The following is a 22801-nucleotide window of genomic DNA, read 5'->3' on the forward strand; positions in this document are numbered from 1 at the left end:
CTAAACTCCACTTGCGAAGACCTGTTGAGGCAAGTGAAATCGAAATTGAGTTAAATTCGACGACTGGCACCCATGCCAACATCGTCTCCTTTCATTGGACACGAAACTCAGCTTGCGAAGACTTATTGGGGCAAGTGAAATCGAAATCGAGATGGCACCTGTGCCCATCATCGCCTTTCTGGCACATGTGCCCGCGGCATGTGCAAGGACTTTCAAGCGAGATCGTTGCCAGTGCCCCTGGACTGGCTCTTGTGCGGGTGGCACATAAAATACACCATTTTGAGCGTGGCTGTTGCCAGTACCGCCTGACTGGCCTTCGTGCCGGTGGCACGTAAAAGCACCCACTACACTCTCTGAGTGGTTGGCATTAGGAAGGGCATCCAGCTGTAGAAACTCTGCCAAATCAGATTGGAGCCTGGTGTAGCCATCTGGTTTCACCAGTCCTCAGTCAAATCGTCCAACCCATGCTAGCATGCAAAGTGGACGTTAAATGATGATGATTTATTTATTTTCTTGTATATGCCTGGAGGTTGATGAGTGGGGTCAAGGATTCCATGAAAGGGTCGATGGTCTAAAAAGTTTGATGACACCTGCCCTAGATAGTCTTGCATGCAATCAGACAAGGTCTGTGTTCTGAAGATAACTCATACAATGTGGGTTTTCATCTCTTTCATTTGTCTTTGATGCCCTCCAGATATCAATAGGTGCTGCTTTTCTCTTTTGGTATCTGTTGACAGTTACTATATTTGATGGCAAATGAGATGCATTCCTTTTTTTGAGGAAAAAAATGTCTCAGAAAAAGGCCTTATATGCAAAGTTAGGCTTTCCATAAAGTTTCGTTACACTAAAAAATTTTTTTTGTAATGTGCACTGCTAAAATTGGGATACATCTAAGATGCCATCATATACAGTAATAATTTTCTTATTATCTGTGAAATTATATTTTAGGCTTCACATAATATTTGAATTTGTAGTATCCTGTCTTTTTCACTAAATTTCATTAAACTGGTGTTTATCTTTAATATATTTTTTTTTGTCTTTTTTTCAGGTGAGTTAAGAAAATTGTTCAGAATTTGGTTAGTAAGTTGGTAATAACTGAATATTTGGCAAGTATATATATAACTGTTGAAACTTTTATTGTGGACATTCAGTGAATTCTAGCTCAGCTGATTCTGTCAGCACCCCCTAACAGACACTCATCTGTTAGACCATTTTGGCCTTATTTATTGAACATTAAAAATAACTATAGTTTTACTTCAACAAAAGTATCACTGACTTCTCTCTAAAATAACCCCCTCCCCCAAACCAGTCATTTTCTTGAAAGAGTTGCTGATCTGGTTAATAATATTTTTAACTGTTTGATGAGTTTTGTCTATATTTTCTTTTAAATTATTCACTATTAGTCACTCACATTTACTTTGACCTTATTATACCTCTCATTTAATAAAGCAACACTAAATGCAGGATTGTTTCTCACCTGTTAATTAAAATTTTTGCTATAACTTCCATATTTCTGAATGTCAATCGAGTTACGCTCATTCAGTTTTGACAGTGATTGTGACAAGAAATTCTCTTTTATGGTTGAATGATTATATAAATTACACATGGAGGTATTATTCATTTATGCTTCAGAGATCTCGTAAATGTAAAAATATTCAGTCTTAATTTTCATTAGAATCTTCTTTTTCAAAGGAAAAAAAAAAAAGGAAAAGAAAAATGTAAATAGAATAAATATATATATATATATATATATATATATATATATATATATATATTGTATTTCTTAACTCTTATTTGCTAGAGAACTCTGTAAAAATTCATGTAAAAACAGCATAGTAAACTGTTCAGTTATACAAGTTGGAAAATTTATTAATTTTATTAGCAAATTTATTTATTGTATATTGTATATTGCATATTTGTGCACAAAAGCATTGTTGGCTATTAATTTTGATTGGGTCAATCGGTAGTTCTCCATATTTATGAAAGAGAGAGGGGTAAGGGATTACCTCTGCAAATTCAGGCAGAACAAATATCTCTTAAGTGATGTGTTTGAAAATATTGTTTCATTAGTTTTCTCATCATTGTCTACATCTTTCAGCAATATATATCATAAATATATAACTGTGCATGTGTGTTTTATATGTATGTGATGGCCATCAACTCATAGATGTGTCTGACCACAGAGTGACCTTCTCTTAGCGACATGTTTTAACTAAGGCTGAGGGTTACTCCACTCCCAGTGGTCTTCCAGCATGCAAGACATCACTCCAAAATTTCTGTGTGCAGATGTGGCTGTGGTTGGAAGTTTGCTTCTCAACCACATGGTTCTGGGTTCAGTCCTATTGTGTGACACCTCGGGCAAGTGTCTTCTACTTATATAGCCTCAGGCCTTGTGAGTGAATTAGGTCGACCAAAACTGAAAGAAGCCTGTTGTGTATATATATATATATATATATATATATATATATGTATATATATATAACCATATGTATGTGTGTGACTTTATTTTGTCCCTCATCAATGTTGACAACCAATTCTGATTTGTTTATGTCCCCATAACTTAGAGGTTTGGCATAAGAGACCAATAGAATAAATACTGGGGTAATTTGTTTGACTAAAACCTTTCAAGCACTGTCTAAGCATGACTGCAGTTCAAAGACTGAAGCAAGTGAATATCTTTACACTTATGTTCATACACACAACTGCATTCCACATGGTTTCTGTTTGCAAAATTCCACTCAGAGCTCCAAGATGCAACACTAATCAAATGCAGAATATGGTTGCGAAGCAAACTTTTGCTTATTTTTTCTCTTCCTTTAGTTTTTCTTGGTAACCCTTGTTTCCAACAGCACATGTCTTTAGTTTCTGCCTATTTCCTTACAAATTGATTACTTACCAAAGAGTCTTGTTACTGCATATTTACACACACATATATATATATATATATGTATGTATGGTGATCCCATTATCTCCTAGAAGATGGTAGGGATTCACTCCCCTGCTTGCAATATATAAATCAGGTGCAGATTGCACCAATAACCAGCTGGAGGAGGTTCTTCCTGGGGTTAAAAGCAGTAGTAACATTGATTCCTATAGAACAGCCATATTGAAATGGTAATAAAAAACATTACTTCTCAGTATAGTTACTACCATCATCTCTTATAGAGATTTTCTAACTAGCTACTTAGTTGTTATATATATTCTATGTCTTTTTTTGTCTTCCTCCCTAAACACTATTTTTATCTTTTTGTTACCATATTTGTAGTGAAATACACTGACTATATTACAATTAATTTTGAAAATAACCAAGAATTTATCAAAATAACATTGTCAGTATTATGCTACTATCCAGAACATAAATTCACATGAAATTTTTATGGAATGTTTTTATACAAACCAGGAAGTTTGTATCAAAGGACCATGGGCAGTTTCAGGTGGGCTAGCATCAAAAAAGTTAAACAGTTTTGCACTATTTTTCACTCTTTATTCTTGTCTTTTAGTATTTAATAACCATTAAAGAATTTCAGGATATTTTCTTGATTTTAAATTATAGCAATTTGAGTTTTGAGATGCAAATGTTGTAGTGTATGTTGACAAAAACAAAAGGCCTGTTGGTCGGTGAGTTACATATCATTGACATGATCAAGACTTAAACTAACTTTCTTCTAAAAATGAGCAAAAGTGAGCAAACTTTAGAAGAAGAAGAGACATTTTCTCACATTGTCATTGCCAGTGCTGCCTGACTTGCTCCTATGCCAGTGGCATGCAGAATGCACCATTTCAGTGTGGTCAATACCAGTGCTGTCTGACTGGCTCCTGTGCTGGTGGCACGCAAAAAGCACCATTCATGCGTGGTTGATGCCAGTACCACCTGACTGGCCCACATGCTGGTGGCATGTAAAAAGCATCCACTATGTTTGGAGTGGTTGGCGTTAGGAAGGACATCGAGCTGTAGAAACCTTGCCAGATCAGATTGGAGCCTGTCCTCAGTCAAACCCGTCCAACCTATGCCAGCATGGAAAGCGGACATTAAACAATGATTATGATGAGCTGTAACTGATGTTGTTAACAATCAGAGAAGGAACATTTAAAATCAAAATGAGACTGCTCACACTAAATTGATTTTATTGTTTCAGATCCAACCCAGGCTTAATCCAGCTAATCTTTGATAAAAAAAAGACTTTATTATTTTTTTTTCTAAATTATAGGCCTCAGTTCTGCCGTGTGTAACTCTAACCATATCTCTAGTCATTCACACATCTGGAGCCATGTGAATTAGTATAAGTATTTAGTGGCACTTATACATTTTCTAATAGTTACATATATCTTTTAACTCGTTTGATTTCAAACCACTTGAAACCACTCCTGTTCTAAGAGACAAATTTCCTGTTAAATTAAGACCTTTTGAAAAGATTACATGTTAATTTATATTTCAAATCTACCTTAATGATGACAAGTTATTTTACTAAATTCTTCATTATTTTCAAAAGTAATTGAAAAAAAAATGGTGAGATTGGTAAAAAAAGGATCAAAGAAAACCCCACCCAGCTCTGTTGCATTTAATGTTATTTAAATATATATTATTATTCTATCAGCATTCAGATTTTAGATCCCACCCAGATAGATTTTACATTTCATACCTCATGGAGCAGATGATAAAATAAGTACCTGTGAGAAATTGTTATTGATTCAGTTTGTTTCTCTTCTGAAAACAACCTTGTTCCTTGTGACTAACATTGAAGCCTGCATTATTGTTGTTTTGTTAGGGAAGGTGACACACCTGGCTAAATATTGCTGGGTTTCATGAATATACAAACTGCAATAAATGTTGGCACAGACCATCATGGCTGTCTGGTTAAGAAGAATGCTTTGTGACTCTGTGGTTCTGTGTTCAGTTCCTAAGAGTAGCACTTTATGGAGGTTGACTGATAGATTGTGAAATTTGGTAGATGGAAACTGTGTGGAGGCCTGTCATGTGCGTGCATGTGTTGGCATTCCACAGCTTTGCTTGTCACTGCTTGCAGGAAACAGTGATATAATGTTTACATTCTTTGTATTGCTGTTTGAAAACCAGTAAAATTTAAAAAATCCTTTACTTGAAAAATGGACAAAGGTTGGCAATAGCAAGGACATCCAACCTGGAAATACTACCTCAAAGGAGATCTCATCTGAACCATGATGACCAATGGACATTAAATGAGTAAAGTAAACAAATAACAAAGGCAATGTGTTTCAAGAGAAATATACTTAAAAATAAAGAAAAAAGAAAAATGGTTAAGTTTAGTGTTTTGTAACAATTAAACTACTCTAAATTAATAAGTTATGGCCATTATAAATTGCTCTGCTGTACCGATGCCAAAATTTATTTGATTCTATACAATTGTCTATAATGTAATTCTTATTTTGTTAATAGTTTCTTGGTTGTCTTTGTTATTCATTAGTATTACATTGGTAATCAAACATGAGGCTACTGTTCTGCCAGCCTTTGTATATATATATCAATGTTTCAAGATTTTTATAGTGAGCTTACTCAAATATAGCACCGAATTATATTTTAATTTGAATCATTAAAAACGAAATCCTTTTAAAAAAAAATTCAATAAAAAAATTTCCCACCAATTAATATATTTTTCCCTTTAGTTTCTAAAATTTTCTAGGTTCTCTTCCCTACCTTTGTCTTGAGATGGTCACCAGAATTGGTAGACTGGTAATAGTCAGTGAAAGAAAATGCTTTTTTGATGTATCACAAGAAGAAATACTGAGCATTCCCTCCCAATTCTTCTCCAACAAAGAACCCTATTAAAATCATTAATCTTAATTTTCTTCTCATTGTAACACCTTTTGTTCTTATTTGCTTTAATCAATTTAATTCTTATTCAAGCTACATTTCTAAACTGGTCCTAACTTACATCTGTTTTCACAGCAGTTACTACAAAATTATACATTATATTATACATTCTGATCAGGACCTAAATAAATCAGAGAGCAGTGGGGACGGGGTTGAGCATATTGATGTAAAGGTGTTAGGAAATAGTTTTTCTGTATCCATCTATCAAGTATGAATAAAACCTTTCAGCCAATCTATCACAATATCAGCTTAAAATGTTATTAAATCCAGCTATTCTCAGCATAGTAAATATTTCCACTGTAGATTTTTAAATCATCAACAAAGATTATGGGTTACTTTGATGTCTCTTGCTACTGTAGATTCTAACATTTGAAAACCTTAGCTTTTTGATAATTCCCCTCAGATGTTTACCAACAAATCCAAGTGCATTACTAACAAATCTAAGATGTATTTTTGCAAGGTAAATGTTTGTAATTATTTTTCTTCCTCACCGATCCTGAAAGAGAGAGATTCATCTCTACTGGGCAGATAATCTCTGTGGCCCTGCATGGTTGTTTCCTTTCTGTCCCAAACAACTTTGTCAGGCTGGTTATATTTGTGCTTGATAGGAATGTTCTGATATTTTTTGTATTGATATATATTCAGTAGCAGAGGCATTATCTGTATTTCTCCCAGGACAATCTTTCCCTACAGACGACATTTTATATTGATTTAGCTAATATCATGATGCCACATTGGAAAGTAGTACTTAAAAGACATTATGGGTGACTGCTAATCGCATATTACCTCCACAGAAATGTGACATTATCAACATTTTTGGTCAGATCTTGGTGTTTTAATGGCTTCTTTATGTCCTTTGTTCATTTTAGATGTTCTGTAGATATTTTTCTTCTGTTGGATTGCAAAAGCATAATCTTCAAGGTATGATGTAATGTAAGTTATGAGTCACCTGAAATATTAACATTATCATTCTCTTCAAGTTTGTAAGAAACGCACCCATGCATAACCTTTTTGTGTTATGTAGAATGTTTTTCTTCCAGATCTTTGCTGAGACATGTTGGTCTTGCATATTTGAGTTCTCATAGGTCATCACAAAGTGAGTACTGCAGTCTTATTGACCTGCAGGATGTTATTCTCTTCATTTTTTTGAATGCTTGATTGATGAATTTTTGTTGCCTTGTTTAGATGATGCTGTCTGAGTGAAAGTGACTTAACTTAAGCCTCTTTTCTTTTGAGATAGAATCTAACTGTATCGTTGTTTCTTGAAAGCTTCAAGTCAGGATCTTGCAGACTTCAGTATCTGTGGAATGGATTTCCTCCATAGAAAACCAAGTATCTGAAATGTTGGTGTCATTACTGGTATTGTTAATGTATTGTGAGACATTTCCTTCTTATAAGACTCCTGACTGTTTTATTTTTTTGAAGTCTGATATAAATATTCTTTGTTCACAGTACCTTTCTATGATATATTTTCATCAATACCTAGGTTTTTGTAGCATGTACAAGTATTAGTGAAATAGGGGAATATAGGGAGACCAATGATGTAAAGGTCTTGAGTTTGGAAAGCAAATTTTCTGCTTTCAAGTATCAGATATAAACTGGGTTTTTTGGGTTTTTTTTTATCAAATCCTCTTCTGCTATCACTTGAAAATGTTACCAGATTCAGCTGTTTTTCAGCATTATAAATATCTAGTATAGATCTTTAGATCATCTACAACGAAATTAAGGCTTACATTATTATCCTTTACTGTTGTAAACCCTAACACATAACCAGAGGATCTTTGTAAAAGAAAAGACAGTGGATTTAGTGCCAAAATATACAGTAACGCAGACATACCATCTTCTTGAATTATTCTCTTTGAAAAATTTATAATCTTTGGAAACAATCATCTCACTTTCATGTGTGAAAATTGTTGGCCAGTTTTTCATGAGCCTTTCAGAGGCAACATCTGAAGCAGTGGGTGTTTTTACTGACTCCAAGGATTTCAACATCCATGAAAGGGAGAAAGAAGCAATGCCTTTCTGTAATAAATCCTTACTATCACAAGAAATCTGTTTGGTACATTCCCCCACACTACTTTCTTTCCACCTGTCAGCTATTCATTACTATCTTGTTGGACACACAATGTCTTGCAGGCATTGGTTGTGACAGCTTGTGTAAGGTTTATGCATAAATGTTTAGACAAGTAATTGACTTCTAGTTTTCTGCCAAGCTAGTGCTTTCAATCCTGGTTGCAAGATTTCTCTGTGCTATGGCAAGTCAGTATGTTATGCTGATCTGGCCTTCCATAGTTCTTTTAATATATATCAAGTCACTTTTTGTAGAACATCAATACAACAGAGGAGAGTACCCCAAAGTGGAAAAGCGCAGGAAAATATACTTCCAGAAGGAGGGAAAAGGACATAAGATCAGGCCTCCAAATAAAATATATGAGATAGACGAAAGATGGAAGGGATACTGGGAGCTGGCCACGGATTTGGGAAGTCTAGCAATTTTTCCACTTATAAAAACAACAAAAAGACCAGACTTAGTCATATGGGACACAGAACAGAGAATAGGAATCTTGCTAGAACTGACAGTACCATGGGAAGAAAACATCGACAATGCAGAGAAACGAAAGGAGAAGAGATATGAAAAATTAATCGAAGAGTGCAGAGAACAGGGATGGACTGTCGAGTACTACCATCTGGCAGTGGGGGCTAGAGGCTTCATTGAAAGAAAAATGACAACGCTATTCAAGAGAAGATTTGCGTTTTCAAACTCGGAACTTAGAAAACTGATAAGGAGGATACAGGAGGCAGTCGAAAAAGCCAGCTTCTATATATGGCTGAAGCGGGAAGACCGAATATGGCTTGAAAGTCATAACAAGTCTAGGTGAGACAGGCTGACAGTGAAGTGGCTTCGCGCCCTCCATTGTCAGTTAAAGTTCAGACAGTGTCATGTGACAACTTGCTGGAGCTACTTGCTGGAGCCTAGCAGCGGGAAGTTTAGACAGTGTCATGTGACAACTTGCTGGTGCTGCCTACTGGACCCTAGCAGCGGGAAATTTAGACAGTGTCACGTGACAACTAGCTGGGGCTGCCTGCTGGAGCCTAGCAGCAGATATAAAAAGGGGAACTTGACAGGACGATCAGTCGGACACTGACACTCGTTGATGCTGCATCGAAGAGGCCAGGGAATAGAAGAAAGAAGACATGCACCCAACACCAGAGCTGAAGACACCTCCGAAAGGAGGGGCCCCACCACGTCAAAACGGTAGAGGAGTAGGGGCCGAAACCGGACGTGGTTCCTCCTGATGATGTCTTCAGCTAACTGGATCCTATAAAGGAACTGTTGTGGTAGCAGACCACGAAACATGGTTGAAATTCCTCCATTCCTATCAGTATCCAACTATTGGATCTCTTCTTAGTGCCTTCTCAAGCTTTCTCATAGCTTTAGTGAAAGTTTTCAAAGTTGATCTTGTAAATTTTACTGGTGATTTTAATCTAGTATTCCTTCTTGATTATATCTAGCCATGGTACATCCTGACTGAAATCCCTTTCATTCCAGATCTTAAACCAAAATGATTTAAGATCTTCTTGACAATATATATATATATATATATATATATATATATATATATATATATATATATATAAAAGTTGCTTAGATGATATGTTAGCCTCATAAAAGGATGGTGACATCCAATGAAACACTGGATCTATACCTAGTATTTTTGGGAAATGAAATTTCCTTAAATTTATAGGTATATATTAAGCATATAATTCATGTTCATTTAATTGAAGGAAAGAAAATGGAGAGTTAAAAGTTAATAATTACTTATTATTAAAAAATTGGTAATCTTTACTTCTTACAGCCATTTCCATTAATGCCTAATAGGTAAATTAAAAATAATTGTGCTCTAAATTTACATTTATATGTTATGAGCATAACTTCATCAGAGAAAAAGATATACATTACAATATCACATTCTGACCTATCCGTTCATGCAAGCAGACTGAACAGATAGGCTGAAATGTAATATTGTAATGTTGAAGTTATGCTCTGATGAAGTTATGCTCATAACATATAAATGCAAATTTAGAGCACAATTATTTTCAATTTACCCATTGGGCACTAATGGAAACAGCTTTAAGAAGTAAAGATTACCAATTTTTTAATAATAAATAATTATTAACATTTAACTCTTCATTTTCTTCCCTTCATTTAAGAGAACATGAACTTTATATATATATATATATATCATCATCATCGTTTAACGTCTGCTTTCCATGCTAGCATGGGTTGGACTTAGCATATTTGATTGTATATATGTATGTGCGTATGTATATGCCTGTGTGTATGTATGTATGTTTGTCTGTCTATGTACATGTGAGTGTGTCTCTCTCTCTCTCTCTCTCTGTGCCTATATATATATAATATAGAAACTTAGAAACTTCAGATTAGTGTTGAATATGTCATAAAAAGCATTTGGAGTGTGGTGCCTTTTGGTTATTCTTAAAGAAACTCTCTACATTCAATAAGTATCCAACTATTAGGTCTCTTGTTGGTGCCTTCCTAAGCTTTCTTGTAGCTTTAGTGTAGGTTTATATTATGAATATAAAACCTACTGGGGAGAGAGTGGTCTTAGTCATTTATGAGTTCTTCATGTACTAGCAGTAAATCATAATGCTCTCACACTTCAGAGCCTGAAGTCTTTATTGACACAAGATATCTCATTGAGGCTTGTCTCCGGGTCATGCCAATAAGGTGGATAAAACTGATATTGCATGTGCTTTGTTGGGCCTAAAATCCTGCAACATTAATTGCTAACCTGTATGTTTATTAAACATGTCATTATATCTTTGGTTACAAATTTAATATCAACGCACACACATGCATATGCGCGCGTGCGCACATACACACACACACTCACTTTGATAGGACGGGTATCCAACATGCCGAAACAGACACTGGAGCTCAGTGCAACCCTACAGCTTAACAGATCTTGTCCAATCATTCAATCCATGCTTGACATGGAAAACTGACATGAAATAACGACAATGATAATGATGATGATGGGATTCTTTCAGATTCCACCCATCAAATCTATTCGTAAGGCTTTGGTCAGCATGGTCCTCCAGTGGTTGACACTTACTCAATGTGCTGTGCAGTGGGACTGAACCCAAACCCACATGGTTAGGAAGTAGACCACTGAACTGCACAACACAGCCCACCTGTATTTCAGTATGTGTGTTTCTGTGTACACATGCATGTGTATCAGTGAATGTATGTGTGTGTGTATGACTGAGAGCAACGTTTAATAGTATCATCTGTGGATGTTTGTTTGAAAAGCTGGACTTTTTGAGTAAGTATTAGTTTGTTTACTTGCACAAATCCTTGTACAGACAACTTTGCATTTCTGTTTTATTTATCTGTGGAGGAGAAATCTATTGAAATCCGTCTTCTATAGATTTCTCCACAGACAAATAAAACAGAGATGCAAAGTGGTCTGTACAAGGATTTGTGCAAGTAAACAAACTGATACTTACTCAAAGAGGTTCCAGCTTTTCAAACAAACAAGCTTATTCACAACACTCCATTACACCTGTCTTTTTTCAACCTCTTCTTGCTTGAAGCACTTCCTCTAATTGTGTTCTCTGCAGAACTACAACTTTCTAAAACTTACTCCCTGCCTACATGTCTTTCTTACAAACATTAGTTCTCAAAAGTTCAAATTAGACATAAGTCATGTGGAGAGCTCATACATAGAAAAGTATATTTCTTTCATAAATAGAAAAGTATATTTCTTTGCTAAAGACTGTAGTTTAGTTGAACTTCACTAATCATATTGCCTGTAACATTGGTATCCTGGATTGAATTAATTGTTAAATGTGTATTACTGTTTTTGTTTTTGTTTTTTTTTTAAGATACTAGTTGTGATTGGGCTGCAATTACTAGCATGTTGGGTGACCACTTAGTGGTTCTCTCATTAGCTGAACTACATATAATTTTCTTCGTGTGAATGATTTGGCATTAGAATTAAGCCATGCAAGAAACCCAAAAGCTGAATGAATGATAGATGTTGATGACACTATGTTATGTAATTGGTAAAGTTCTCTTTTGGATGCAAGTATTTTGTGAGCTCATTGCATTAGGGCTGCAAATGTCAAGAAACTAATATATAGGGCACTAGGTGTTCAGAATGGGGTTAGGATTTTTCTTACAAATATAATACCTAAACCACAAGAAATATTTAAATTTTAATGAATTTTCAGAGATCTTTGTCAAGATTGAAAAGTATAAATAGGACATAGTTATAGCATTGAGCAGGAAACCTGACTGACCATTATAATTTCATTATATAAGTCACTGCTTTCTCTAGTTATTTTCACACAAGCATCTAAAAGGAATCACATGATAGTTAGAGTAGTATAAATAATCTTTTCTTTTTTCTCTTCTACAAAGACAAAAAGAACAAAAAAAGGAGGGTTTGGTGGAGAGATAGTCGTGAAATATTATTTAGTGCACTAGGTGAGGCCCTGAGTTGGCATAGGTTGAGAACCACTGCTGAAGACAGTGAGATATGTCCATTCTTCATCATCATTTAATGTCCATTTTCTATGATGAACAGTTTGACAGAAGCTGGCATGGCCAGGTGCTGCACCAAGTCCAATTGTCTGTTTTAGCTTGGTTTCTACAGCTGGATGCCCTTCTTAACACCATTTTACACAGAGTACTGGGTGCATTTTACGTGGCACTATCACCATTGCTCTTCATGTGGCACCAGCACCAATGCTTTCTGCAGAAAATAAACCATTTAACTTATTAGAATGTTGTATCTGGTTTCAAAAGACCATAGAGTCTCTATGTTCTCTTCCTATAATGATTGTTTTAGACTTTGAGCAACTGTGGTGGTGGGGGGGGGGGGGTGTCCAAGTGACATTGAGATTACTGTAACACTTGTACAAGCACTATTGAAGAGCTAGGTAGGGAATGTCCCTTGCTAAAGGAATGCAGTACTTTCATATGAAACTTACTTGTAATATATTTTTTATCTTTTCTTTTTTTTTTTGGTTGTTGCAGCAGATCAGATAACAGTGAGTTAGATAATGGTTATGCAGTCAATGCATTGAATATTATATCAATAATACAAAATCTATAAATCACTGGCAAATTTCAAATGCCATTGTTGATTAATCATATAATGAAGACTGGTTCGAAGAATGAATTAGAGATTGTTGTATTTGACTCATAGGTAAAGGAGTCATTATATATATGTGTGTGTGTATATATATATATGTACATATATATATATGTGTGTGTGTGTGTGTGTGTGTTTGGTTGGTTAATGAGAGAGATGGAAGATACAAGAATATTTATTAATCACTACAATTGTTTCAACCATCTAGCATTGATCCCTTACAGGTGGGATACTTAACTCATGGTTCAGGAGCATCCATTGGTGCAGCTGTATCTCTTCGGGTGATAATTGGTTATAACTCGTTAAAATAATGACTGTTACACAAGGTGTCTTCTCTGTTCATGTAAAGGAAAGCAGCAAATTAAGAGATATAGCTTCATTTATATAGAAGATCAATAATAAAAAATAACATGCAAAAAAGAAACAAATACACAATACAGCAAAAAAAAGAATTTTTTAGAATGACATTGTAGGATAAGTGTGAGATACCAAATTTGGTCAGTTTGAACATGAAACAGGTACAACATTTAGGATGGATATGACTGGTTTAAAAGGTTAATTAATAAAGGAGGTGGTTATTCTGAATATAGGACAGTCAGTTACAACTGGATTAAAGTTTTGAGAATTGTTACTTTTATTAGCAGCAAAGGGGTTCTCTGTTTGAGTGAGGGGTAGTGAATACTTCCTTTTTGCATGGTAGTGAAACCTAAGCATTTAATGTGGAGGAGAATGTGTGAAGGCCAGAAAAAAAAAAAAAAAAAGAGATGCATATTCTCTAGTGAGTGTGAATGAACAACTAAAATACCACTTGAGTTGAGAGAAAAACTGAGATTAGTGTGTAAGAGACTGTGTTGGTTGAGAGCTATGATGTACATGGGGGATAACAGTCGGATAAAGAATTGTCAAGTGAGCTAAGTGGAAGAAACTCTTGTAAGAGGCAGATATGGAAAGAAATGAAAGCTGACTACTTGAAACTGAGCTTGACAAAATGGCTGACAAGAGGTTACAGCCAGTGGTGTGATACTACTTGCAGAAGATTCATCTAATTCATGCAGGCATGGAAAAAAAAGGACATTAAAAAAATTATGATGATGATGATGACTGTGTATGTATATACAAAAATACACATGCATGTATGTGTATGTATTGTCATCAACATCCATCCAAGTTCACAATGAACATCCTTGTTCATTGTGAACTTGGATAGATAGTTTGAAAGGATCTGACAGGTCCTAAAACTGCATTGCATCCGGTGTTGTTTTACCATAGTTTCCACAGCTGAATGCTTGTCCTAACACCAACCACTTTACAGAGTGTATTTGGTGCACAAGAATAGGTAGAGTTCTGCTTTATGCTAGGGGCAAGAGGTCAAAATATGAGGCAGGGTGAAGAGGAAGAGCAGGGGTTCTCTAGAAGATTTACATAGCTACTCCATGTAGAAAAGGGGATGAGAATGATCAGTAGGGGCTGCAGAGAGATAAATATAAATAGTGGTGATGAGGTGTGTAGATGGTCTCTCTAGGTATGTGGTAAGTAAAAATGGGTGGGGATACAGGAACTAGGAGTGTAGATAGGTTGGGATGTGCAGAAGCAAGAGATTGGGGAGGAGAGATAGGCAACAACTGTAAAGATTGGGAAAGGTTGAAAGGTGGATGTGGGGAGCAGGGGATAACCAATAATCCAAAAGTTGGAGAGTTGGGGTGGGGAAGAGCAGTAAGTAAAGGTGATACAGTTGAAGAAAGAAACAGGCGTAGTGCATGAGGAGATAACTTGATGGTTCAGTGGAGAGGGCAGAGGATGATCAATGTAACATGTGAGTGGAGACAACATTTGCAAGGAAAACAGTGGTATCAAGGGAGAGCTACAGTGAGAGAGATAATGGGTGGAAGTGGCGTGATATGACAAGAAGATTCTACAAGGTGCCCTTATGTCTATGTATATATATATATATATAGACATTGCTTCTAAAAATTGGTTTCGCTGAGGTGGACAGGTCTTCTTGAACCAAGTATTTCCAGTCATCCTAGTCCTTTGTCAAATCTACTGTGAGGTTCTGGGTCCTGATGTTAGTGTTCACCATTTCATCCCTCGACTCCCTTAGCTTCACTATTCCATAAGCTCTAACCACATTAAGTGATTGGCACATCTTTATGCAACTGTCCTTATCCATACATTGTCCATACCAGCACAATCTTCTTTCCTGCACACTACATGTGACACTTCTTATGCCCATTTTTTCATACATCACTTCTATACTATGTCTTTCATGCACACTCACATTGCACATCCAACAGAGCAGGCTTGCTTGGTTTTTTTTCCCAAGACTTCTAATGTCCTTTGTGTTCAAAACTCATGTCTCAGAACCATGCAGCATTGCAGTTCTAACACATGCATTATTACAATCTACCTTTCACATTTGTTGCTAGCAGCAGTAGTTTCTCGCTGATCTTTCTCCGACCTGTCCTTACTATACTTTTGGAGTAACTTCCTCCCTTACTAATTACATCTCCTTAGTAACAAAAGCTATCAACTAATTTTAGTGAGCCATCCAGGCATTCAAGGAAGTCTATTTCTGGTGTGTTCATAGTATGTACTGCTCCAGTGTGTCTATCGTATATGAAGCTTATGTTCTCTGCTAGTCTGCCTGAGATTCTGTTACATCTCTTTTGTCCATAGCTTACATGGGTACAGTGTATCAAATTTATAACTTCCCCTTTTCTACATATTGAATAAAGCTGTTTCACAATGTACTAGCTTCCTGTCTCCTTTCCTACATTTTAAAACCTTTGTCTTTACTAAATGTATTTTAAGACCTCTCTATTCTAGGCTTTGTTTCCATGCCCGAAATTTCATTTCTAATTCTTCTATAGATTTTGCTATGAGAACTAGATCATTAGCACATTGGAGTTCCCATAGATAATTGGTCTTAAACTGTTCTGTGATGGCCTGTAGGACTATTATGAATGGGAGGAGACTCAAAACTGAACTTTGATGGACTGCAACCATTTTGCTAAATTCACCATAGAAGTTGTTGACTTTCACTTATTGCATTTTTGTACATGGCTTGTACAGCTCTCACAAGCCATATGCCAACATCCAGCTTCATTAATGACCAGATTACTGTATGTGGTATCCTGTCAAACACCTCCAAATCAACAAGAGCCTGGAATAATGATTTACTATTAGCCAAGTATTTCTGTTGCAGTTGCTTCACTAGGAAGATTGCATCCGTGGTACCTTTACTGGACAGGAAACCTAGCTGCATTTCATCTACTTCTACCCTATCATGGGCCAATTGAGCTATGACTCTTTCTTGACTTTCATAATCTGATCCAGTAATTTGATTCCTCTATAATTGCTTCTCTCTAAGGCATCTCCTTTGCTTTTGTAGTACCTTATAGTGATACTGCTATGCCAATCTTTCTCCTTATTCTGGCCACTATACTTTTGAAGTAACCTCCTCCCTTACTAATTACATCTCCTTAGTAACAAAAGCTGTCAACTAGAACTTGTGTGTTTGTGTGTGTGTATGTGTGCCATGTGAAAGAGTCCAAATGAACTGGCCTTAATCTGCATTGGCAAAAATGACAGTGAATTTCATGGTTTTGAATAAGTTTATATGCTGTGATGAGATCCCATGATCCCTTTATCTTCTCTCCAAGTTATACAAACTTAGTGAAACACACATTTATTGTCTCTCTCTCTTTCTGTGTGTATGTGTGTGTGTGTATATATAATTTATCAGCTTGAAAAATTGTTAAGACACAAGGATATTTTTCTACTTTTCTTAACATGAAACCAATGGTAGCCTTAATTCACAAATAAAGAAATTATATCCATCAATGCAGTGTTGAGCACTCACTTTCAGTGGTTGACATTTACATATACATACATATAAAAATATTAATTAATTAATGCTTCATTTTATGTTATAATAAAAACAATTTTACATTAATCTGATGAGTTACTCTATACTTTTGTAGAGTACAAGAATATTATTGATAGTGACTTCAAAGTTTCAGCTGTTCAGCCAGTTAGGTCATCATCAGACTGCCTTATATATAAGTATATATAACGATGGTTTGATTGGGTATGTCATGTATCTTGGTCCATAATATCTTATTTAATACTAAATTCTAAAAAATTACTGTTAGAATCCTCACATCCATATTCTATATAAGTATTTCTGGAATTATTCTTTAAATTGAAACATTTACCTAACCATTATATTAGATACATCAAATTTTCTTTTCTTTTTTTTTTTTTTTTTCATCTTTTCAATATCTACCAAGAGTCATCTGGAAATATTTCCACCTACACAAGATAGGGACACTATTGCAATAGTTTTACCAAGGTTCACCAAATTGTTACAATATACTTTAACAAAAATATGTGTTAAAATTTTGACAGGACAAATTTTTTATTATAAATCTGAATCTGAATGTTTTCTAATTAGTTGCTTGGTTTTACTTGCAGCAAAAATAGCAAGCAGTAAGTTTTACTCTTTCTCTCTTTCTCTCTCCTCTACTAACCTAGTATGTCATTCTAGCAGATGCTATCAGTTAAGCGTGTTATCTTTAATAAAGTGTATATTATCTCATTGCTTGATTCTATTCCACTTTCGTCATGTCGTTTTCGTTAAAAACATTGTGTGATACCCCTCTAACTCAGCATATCCACTTTGGGATCAGTTTTCTTTGTTGAACTTTTGTAGTGCACTTTGTTATCAAGATTATTTAATAAATTATTAGAATAATTGTTCATTGATAATTGATTTTTTTTTTTTTTTTTTCAACCACCCTTCCTCCATTTTTGAAAGGCTTGAAGAATGAGCAAATTGTGATTTTAGAAAGAAGTGCAATAAAATAAAAATCATAATTAGCAAAATTATGTGTTTGATTGTAATTTCTTTCAAGGCATTTTTAGCTATTCTCTCTCAATTTCTTGAATGAATAAAGCTTTGATTTTTGAAAATGACAACTAAATAATAAACCACTCTTTAGCCATGATAACATTTTCCTTTTGTTCAAAGCATACTAATAACAACTTTTATCTCTTTGGACATTTTAATTTCATTGTTTGCTTATGGGAACTGTGTAAATAGGATTACAATTCAAATTATATTCAACAACATTTTGTTGTTCTGGTTTTTGTAATTTATATATATATATATTTTTTTTTTTGTGTTAACCATTTAGCATTCAAATTGGCCAAATATTCTACATGTTTTGGGTTCAAACTGTCAAGATCCAGTCTCTTACACCTACACTACAATGTCATTTTAAAAAGTATACAATCATATCAAAATCCCAAAGCTATGAGAAAACAATGTAGAAAGATAAGCATTACATTTGACTGAGTATTCTGAATGCTAAAGGATTAATGTACAATACATTATTCTACAACTTGATCCTTTTGTGTGAAAGCACATGGCAGATGGATATCATTTGTTAAGGCTAGCTGACCGTTCTTTCTCTTACCTATCAGCATTCTTGACTGCTTGAAAAATTTTACAATGGGTAGGATTTGATCTTATGATTTTTGCTTACACTCAAGTAACTTAACCACTTCACCACCAAACACTGTAATAACTGGAAAGTCTATTTTGTCTTTTGGCATAAAGTTTATGTCGCATTGTTGTTTTCTCTCTATGTCTTAAATATATACCAGTGCAATAAAGTTAATTAGTAATAAAGAAGGCCAGTATATTAAATTAGATTAAAAGTAAGCTAGAATATAAAATTCATTGACCTCTGTTACTATGCAACTGTATGAATTCAAGTATTTATTTCTCTTTATCTTCTTAGTTTCTGCCAAACAGAAAAAGAAGTCTTTTCAGATTGTAACTGACACTTCTATTTATTATCCAACTTGGTCTCTAAACCCTGTAAGGTAGCTTCACTTTTTGTATTCTTTATAGTTATTGATCAGCAAGTCTACTTAGCTCTAATGAAGTTCACTTATGTGATGCTGTTTATGGACTCTTCCTCCCTGTCTCATAAATTATTACAATGATAAAATAACACTTAATGTAATATTAAAAAGAAGCTCTTTGTTGTTGGCAACAATGTACATGACTACACAAATTACTACCAATGATAGGTTTTATGTAGCTGCCCAATCTGCTAGAAATAGCTGCTGAATTCTCTCACCAAAACCTGTCATCTTAAGAAAAAGACATGTTGAACAATGTCATGTCTAAAAAATAAAAATAAAAAGATTGTCACATAACTGGAAGACCTTTGCATCAGGAATTAACCAAGAATTAAACACCACCTAACCATGTTAGATTTGAGATTGACAAACTTTTCTGGTTGCTCTGTTATGTCATGCTCAACATTACATCTATCATTATTTCTTTTACATGTTTCAGTCATTTGACTGCAGCCATGCTGGATCACTGCCTTAAAGGGTTTTAGTTGAAGAAATCAACACCAGGACTTATTCTTCATAAGCCTAGTACTTATTCTATCAGGCTCTTTTGCTGAACTGCTAAGCTACGGGGATGTAAATGCACCAACATTAATTGTCAGGTGATGGTGGGATGACAAACACAGACAAAGACACTCACAACTATATATATATATATATATATATATATATATATATATATATATATACACACACACACATATGTATATATATATATATATATATATACTAGCAGAGGCACCTGGCGTTGCTCGGGAATGAAATTATTGCTTATATACTTGAAGAAAAAAAGGCAAAATATGCTGTATAGAAATTTGAGAGGACATTCTGTAGATGGACTCTCAGATGAATGATGGCTGGGCGCCTCTCATGAATGGGGAAAATTGAAGATGTGCCAAAAAGCCTCATTGGTACTTGGAAACTTTTACGAAAATTAAAATGGGGATTAAATGAAAAAAATGATTTACGTGAATATCCTCACAAGAGTAATTGAAATAAATGACAATTGTGGAACCCCCCACGCGCACATACACACGTGTGTCTTTGTAAATATGTTTGTATACATTTATGTATGTGTGTGTTTGTAAGAGACAGAGTGTGAGTGAGTCAAGGGGTGTGCATGTGTATGTATGTGAGACAGAGTGAGAGAGCGGTGTATATGTAGTATTTACTCTCTCTCTCTCTCATACACACGAACACACACAGTCACACACAAAATAGAGAGTGAAGCTTTTTTGCCGTTGTTACGTCAATACCAGAGCACGCGCGCGCATACACACGTGTGTCTTTGTAAATATGTTTATATACATTTATGTATGTGTGTGTTTGTAAGAGACAGTGTGAGAGTGAGAGAGAGAGGTTTGTTGTCATGTATACGTACATGCATAAATATACATACATCTTTGGATGTATGCATATGACAACACAGCCCTTGACTCACTCACACTCTGTCTCTTACAAACACGCACGTGCGCGCATACACCCGTGTGTCTTTGTAAATATGCTTGTATACATTTATGTATGTGTGTTTGTAAGAGACAGAGTGTGAGTGAGTCAAGGGGTGTGTGTGTGTGTGTGCATGTGTATGTGTGTGAGACAGAGTGAGAGAGCGGTATGTATGTAGTATTTACTCTCTCTCTCTCTCTCATACACACGAACACACAAAATAGAGAGTGAAGGTTTTTTGCCGTTGTTACGTCAATACCGGAAGTTGACATTGAGGAACCTTTTTAAAAAAGTGAATCTTAAATATAAAGCAATATTATTTATTTTTAATTAAAAAAATCAAATGAAGAGCCTAAGATTTATCAAAGATCAAATTATTCACGCATCACAAGTATGGAAGCATTTGGTGAAGTAGATTTCACATGAAAAGCGATTACACACACATCTCTGTTTTATATATATAGTATAGATTTATACATGACAGGCTTCTTTCAGTTTCCATTTACCAAATCCATTTACAAGGCTTTGCTCAGTCCAAGGCTATTGTAGAAGACACTTGTCCAAGGTACCACGCAGCCATGCTTTTTTTTTTTAAGGGGCTGTCATACTGATCTATTCCTGAGATTAAGTTAGTTACCTTTAATTCTACTGCTACGATACCAAAAACTGAGTCTTTGCTTTTGCTTGTACCACCTTTCATGCGAATACACTCCAATAATTTTCTCTTTATCTACCCTAATTGTAGCTGAGACTGTTAATTCTGCTTTACAGGCATAAGAGTTAATATATAGAAATGTTATGATAGAAATATCAAAAATCAGTAGGTGAGAGGTGTTAGCTGTATCAACTAATCCCGAAATTAAGATTAAGAGCTCTAATTGATCTTAAGCCTTTTGATACCAACCTACCTAGGACCACCTCTGATTCTATAATACAGACTTCCCTGTCTTAAAGTGATCTACATTAAGATTCCTCATTAAATTTTTATGTTGTGTTCCAAACATCACCTTAATAGTGACGAGCTTATTTCATTAAATTCTTCATTAATTTCAAAATTAATTGAAACAAAGGAAGAAATATGGTAATAAAAGGGTTAATGGTTTAGCAAGATATTTTTACCTTCTTTGATTGAGCTAGCTTTCCTGTTTTGTATTGTTTGTAGTTTCACATACATTCCTATTAGGATTTATCTAAAAACTTTTAATCTGTTTGTCACCTTACCCAAGAGGTTTTCATAGGGTGTAGGAGCTTTTTGAGGATTGAAAAGTGGCTGGACAAATTGCTATGTGTAATAAAATTGCAAGGGTTTTTAAGATTTTTAAACTTCTTGACTAAAAATGATGTAGACACAAACCAGATGTCTTCTCATTAAAGAAGAAGGAGGGAAGGACCAAAAAATTTCACTAATATTTTGGTGAGGTACCAATATCTGTCAGTTTAAGAACCGCTGATCTATGTAACCAATATTATTTATTCAAAGACTCTTGTTTTACTAGAAGATTAAATCTAGAAGTAGTCTCTTAGTGTATATCTCATAATTTCAAACAGTCTTACATTGTTCTATGTATTTAGACGAAGCAACTAAAATCTAACTGGCTGGAAAATAGATCCATTCTAAAGTTAACCATTAACCTTAACCCTGTGCCTTCAAATTAAAATTGAAAACTTGAAATAAAGCAAGTAAATGGAAAATAATGTTTAAAATTGCTGTGAGGCTATTTCACATATTTCTTTTCAATGAGTAATTGCTTGTTATTTTCTGTTCATGTCTTAGAACATTCCCGTCTTCATTTATTAGAAAATGCTTCTGGGGTTTAATGATTTATTGATTGTAGACAACTTAATTATTTGTTGGTCATATAAAGGTCAGGACATCATCAGGTGTTACTAAAAACAACTATATAACACTAATCAAGTAATGTTTAGTAACCTGCACAGACAGCTGAAAGTCACTTTGCAAACAAAAAATATATACCAGATTAACTTATTGGTACCAAACACACTTTGAGACCACAACTTCTCATTCTATGATGCCAAACTGTCTCATTTAAAGAGTTCATATTTCAGTTGCTGTTGTGTGTTTGAATTTTAATTTGAAATTGAGGATCTACCAAAGCTTATGAGAGACAGAAATTCCTTGTACAGCATTGTGAGATGCATCTTTTACAGCTGTGGCCTCTTGAATAATATTAAAATTAGGCCTTTTATATCATGTAAGAATGGTCTACTATGGTCTGAACACTAGCTTAGTCTAATTAATATTAAATTTAACTAGATTACTAAATAAATTACTCTAATACATTGTGGAGTGTAGAGAGGCAAGTAGAACACCTTGGTCATCCACTGCGTCTGTCTCCTTCTACAGTTGTCTTGACCTGATTTTGCCACAGGA

General features: G+C 34.8%; 1 protein-coding gene across 3 annotated transcripts in view; it reads left to right on the plus strand.

Moving 5' to 3' along the window:
* The window catches only part of LOC106875634 (oxysterol-binding protein 1), a 208765-nt gene that overhangs the window by 36256 nt on the left and 149708 nt on the right, over positions 1 to 22801 (plus strand). Inside the window, exon 2 of one of the 3 annotated variants that reach the window (XM_089364962.1) lies at positions 17509 to 17523. The exons of the other annotated variants lie outside the window; for them this stretch is intronic. Coding sequence (XP_089221088.1) covers positions 17509 to 17523 — 15 coding nt within the window. The remainder of the gene's footprint in view (positions 1 to 17508; positions 17524 to 22801) is intronic. 3 annotated transcript variants of the gene reach the window in all.

The sequence above is a fragment of the Octopus bimaculoides genome, chromosome Z (assembly GCF_046866305.1).
Source record: "Octopus bimaculoides isolate indiv1 chromosome Z, ASM4686630v1, whole genome shotgun sequence".
Classification (NCBI taxonomy): domain Eukaryota; kingdom Metazoa; phylum Mollusca; class Cephalopoda; order Octopoda; family Octopodidae; genus Octopus; species Octopus bimaculoides.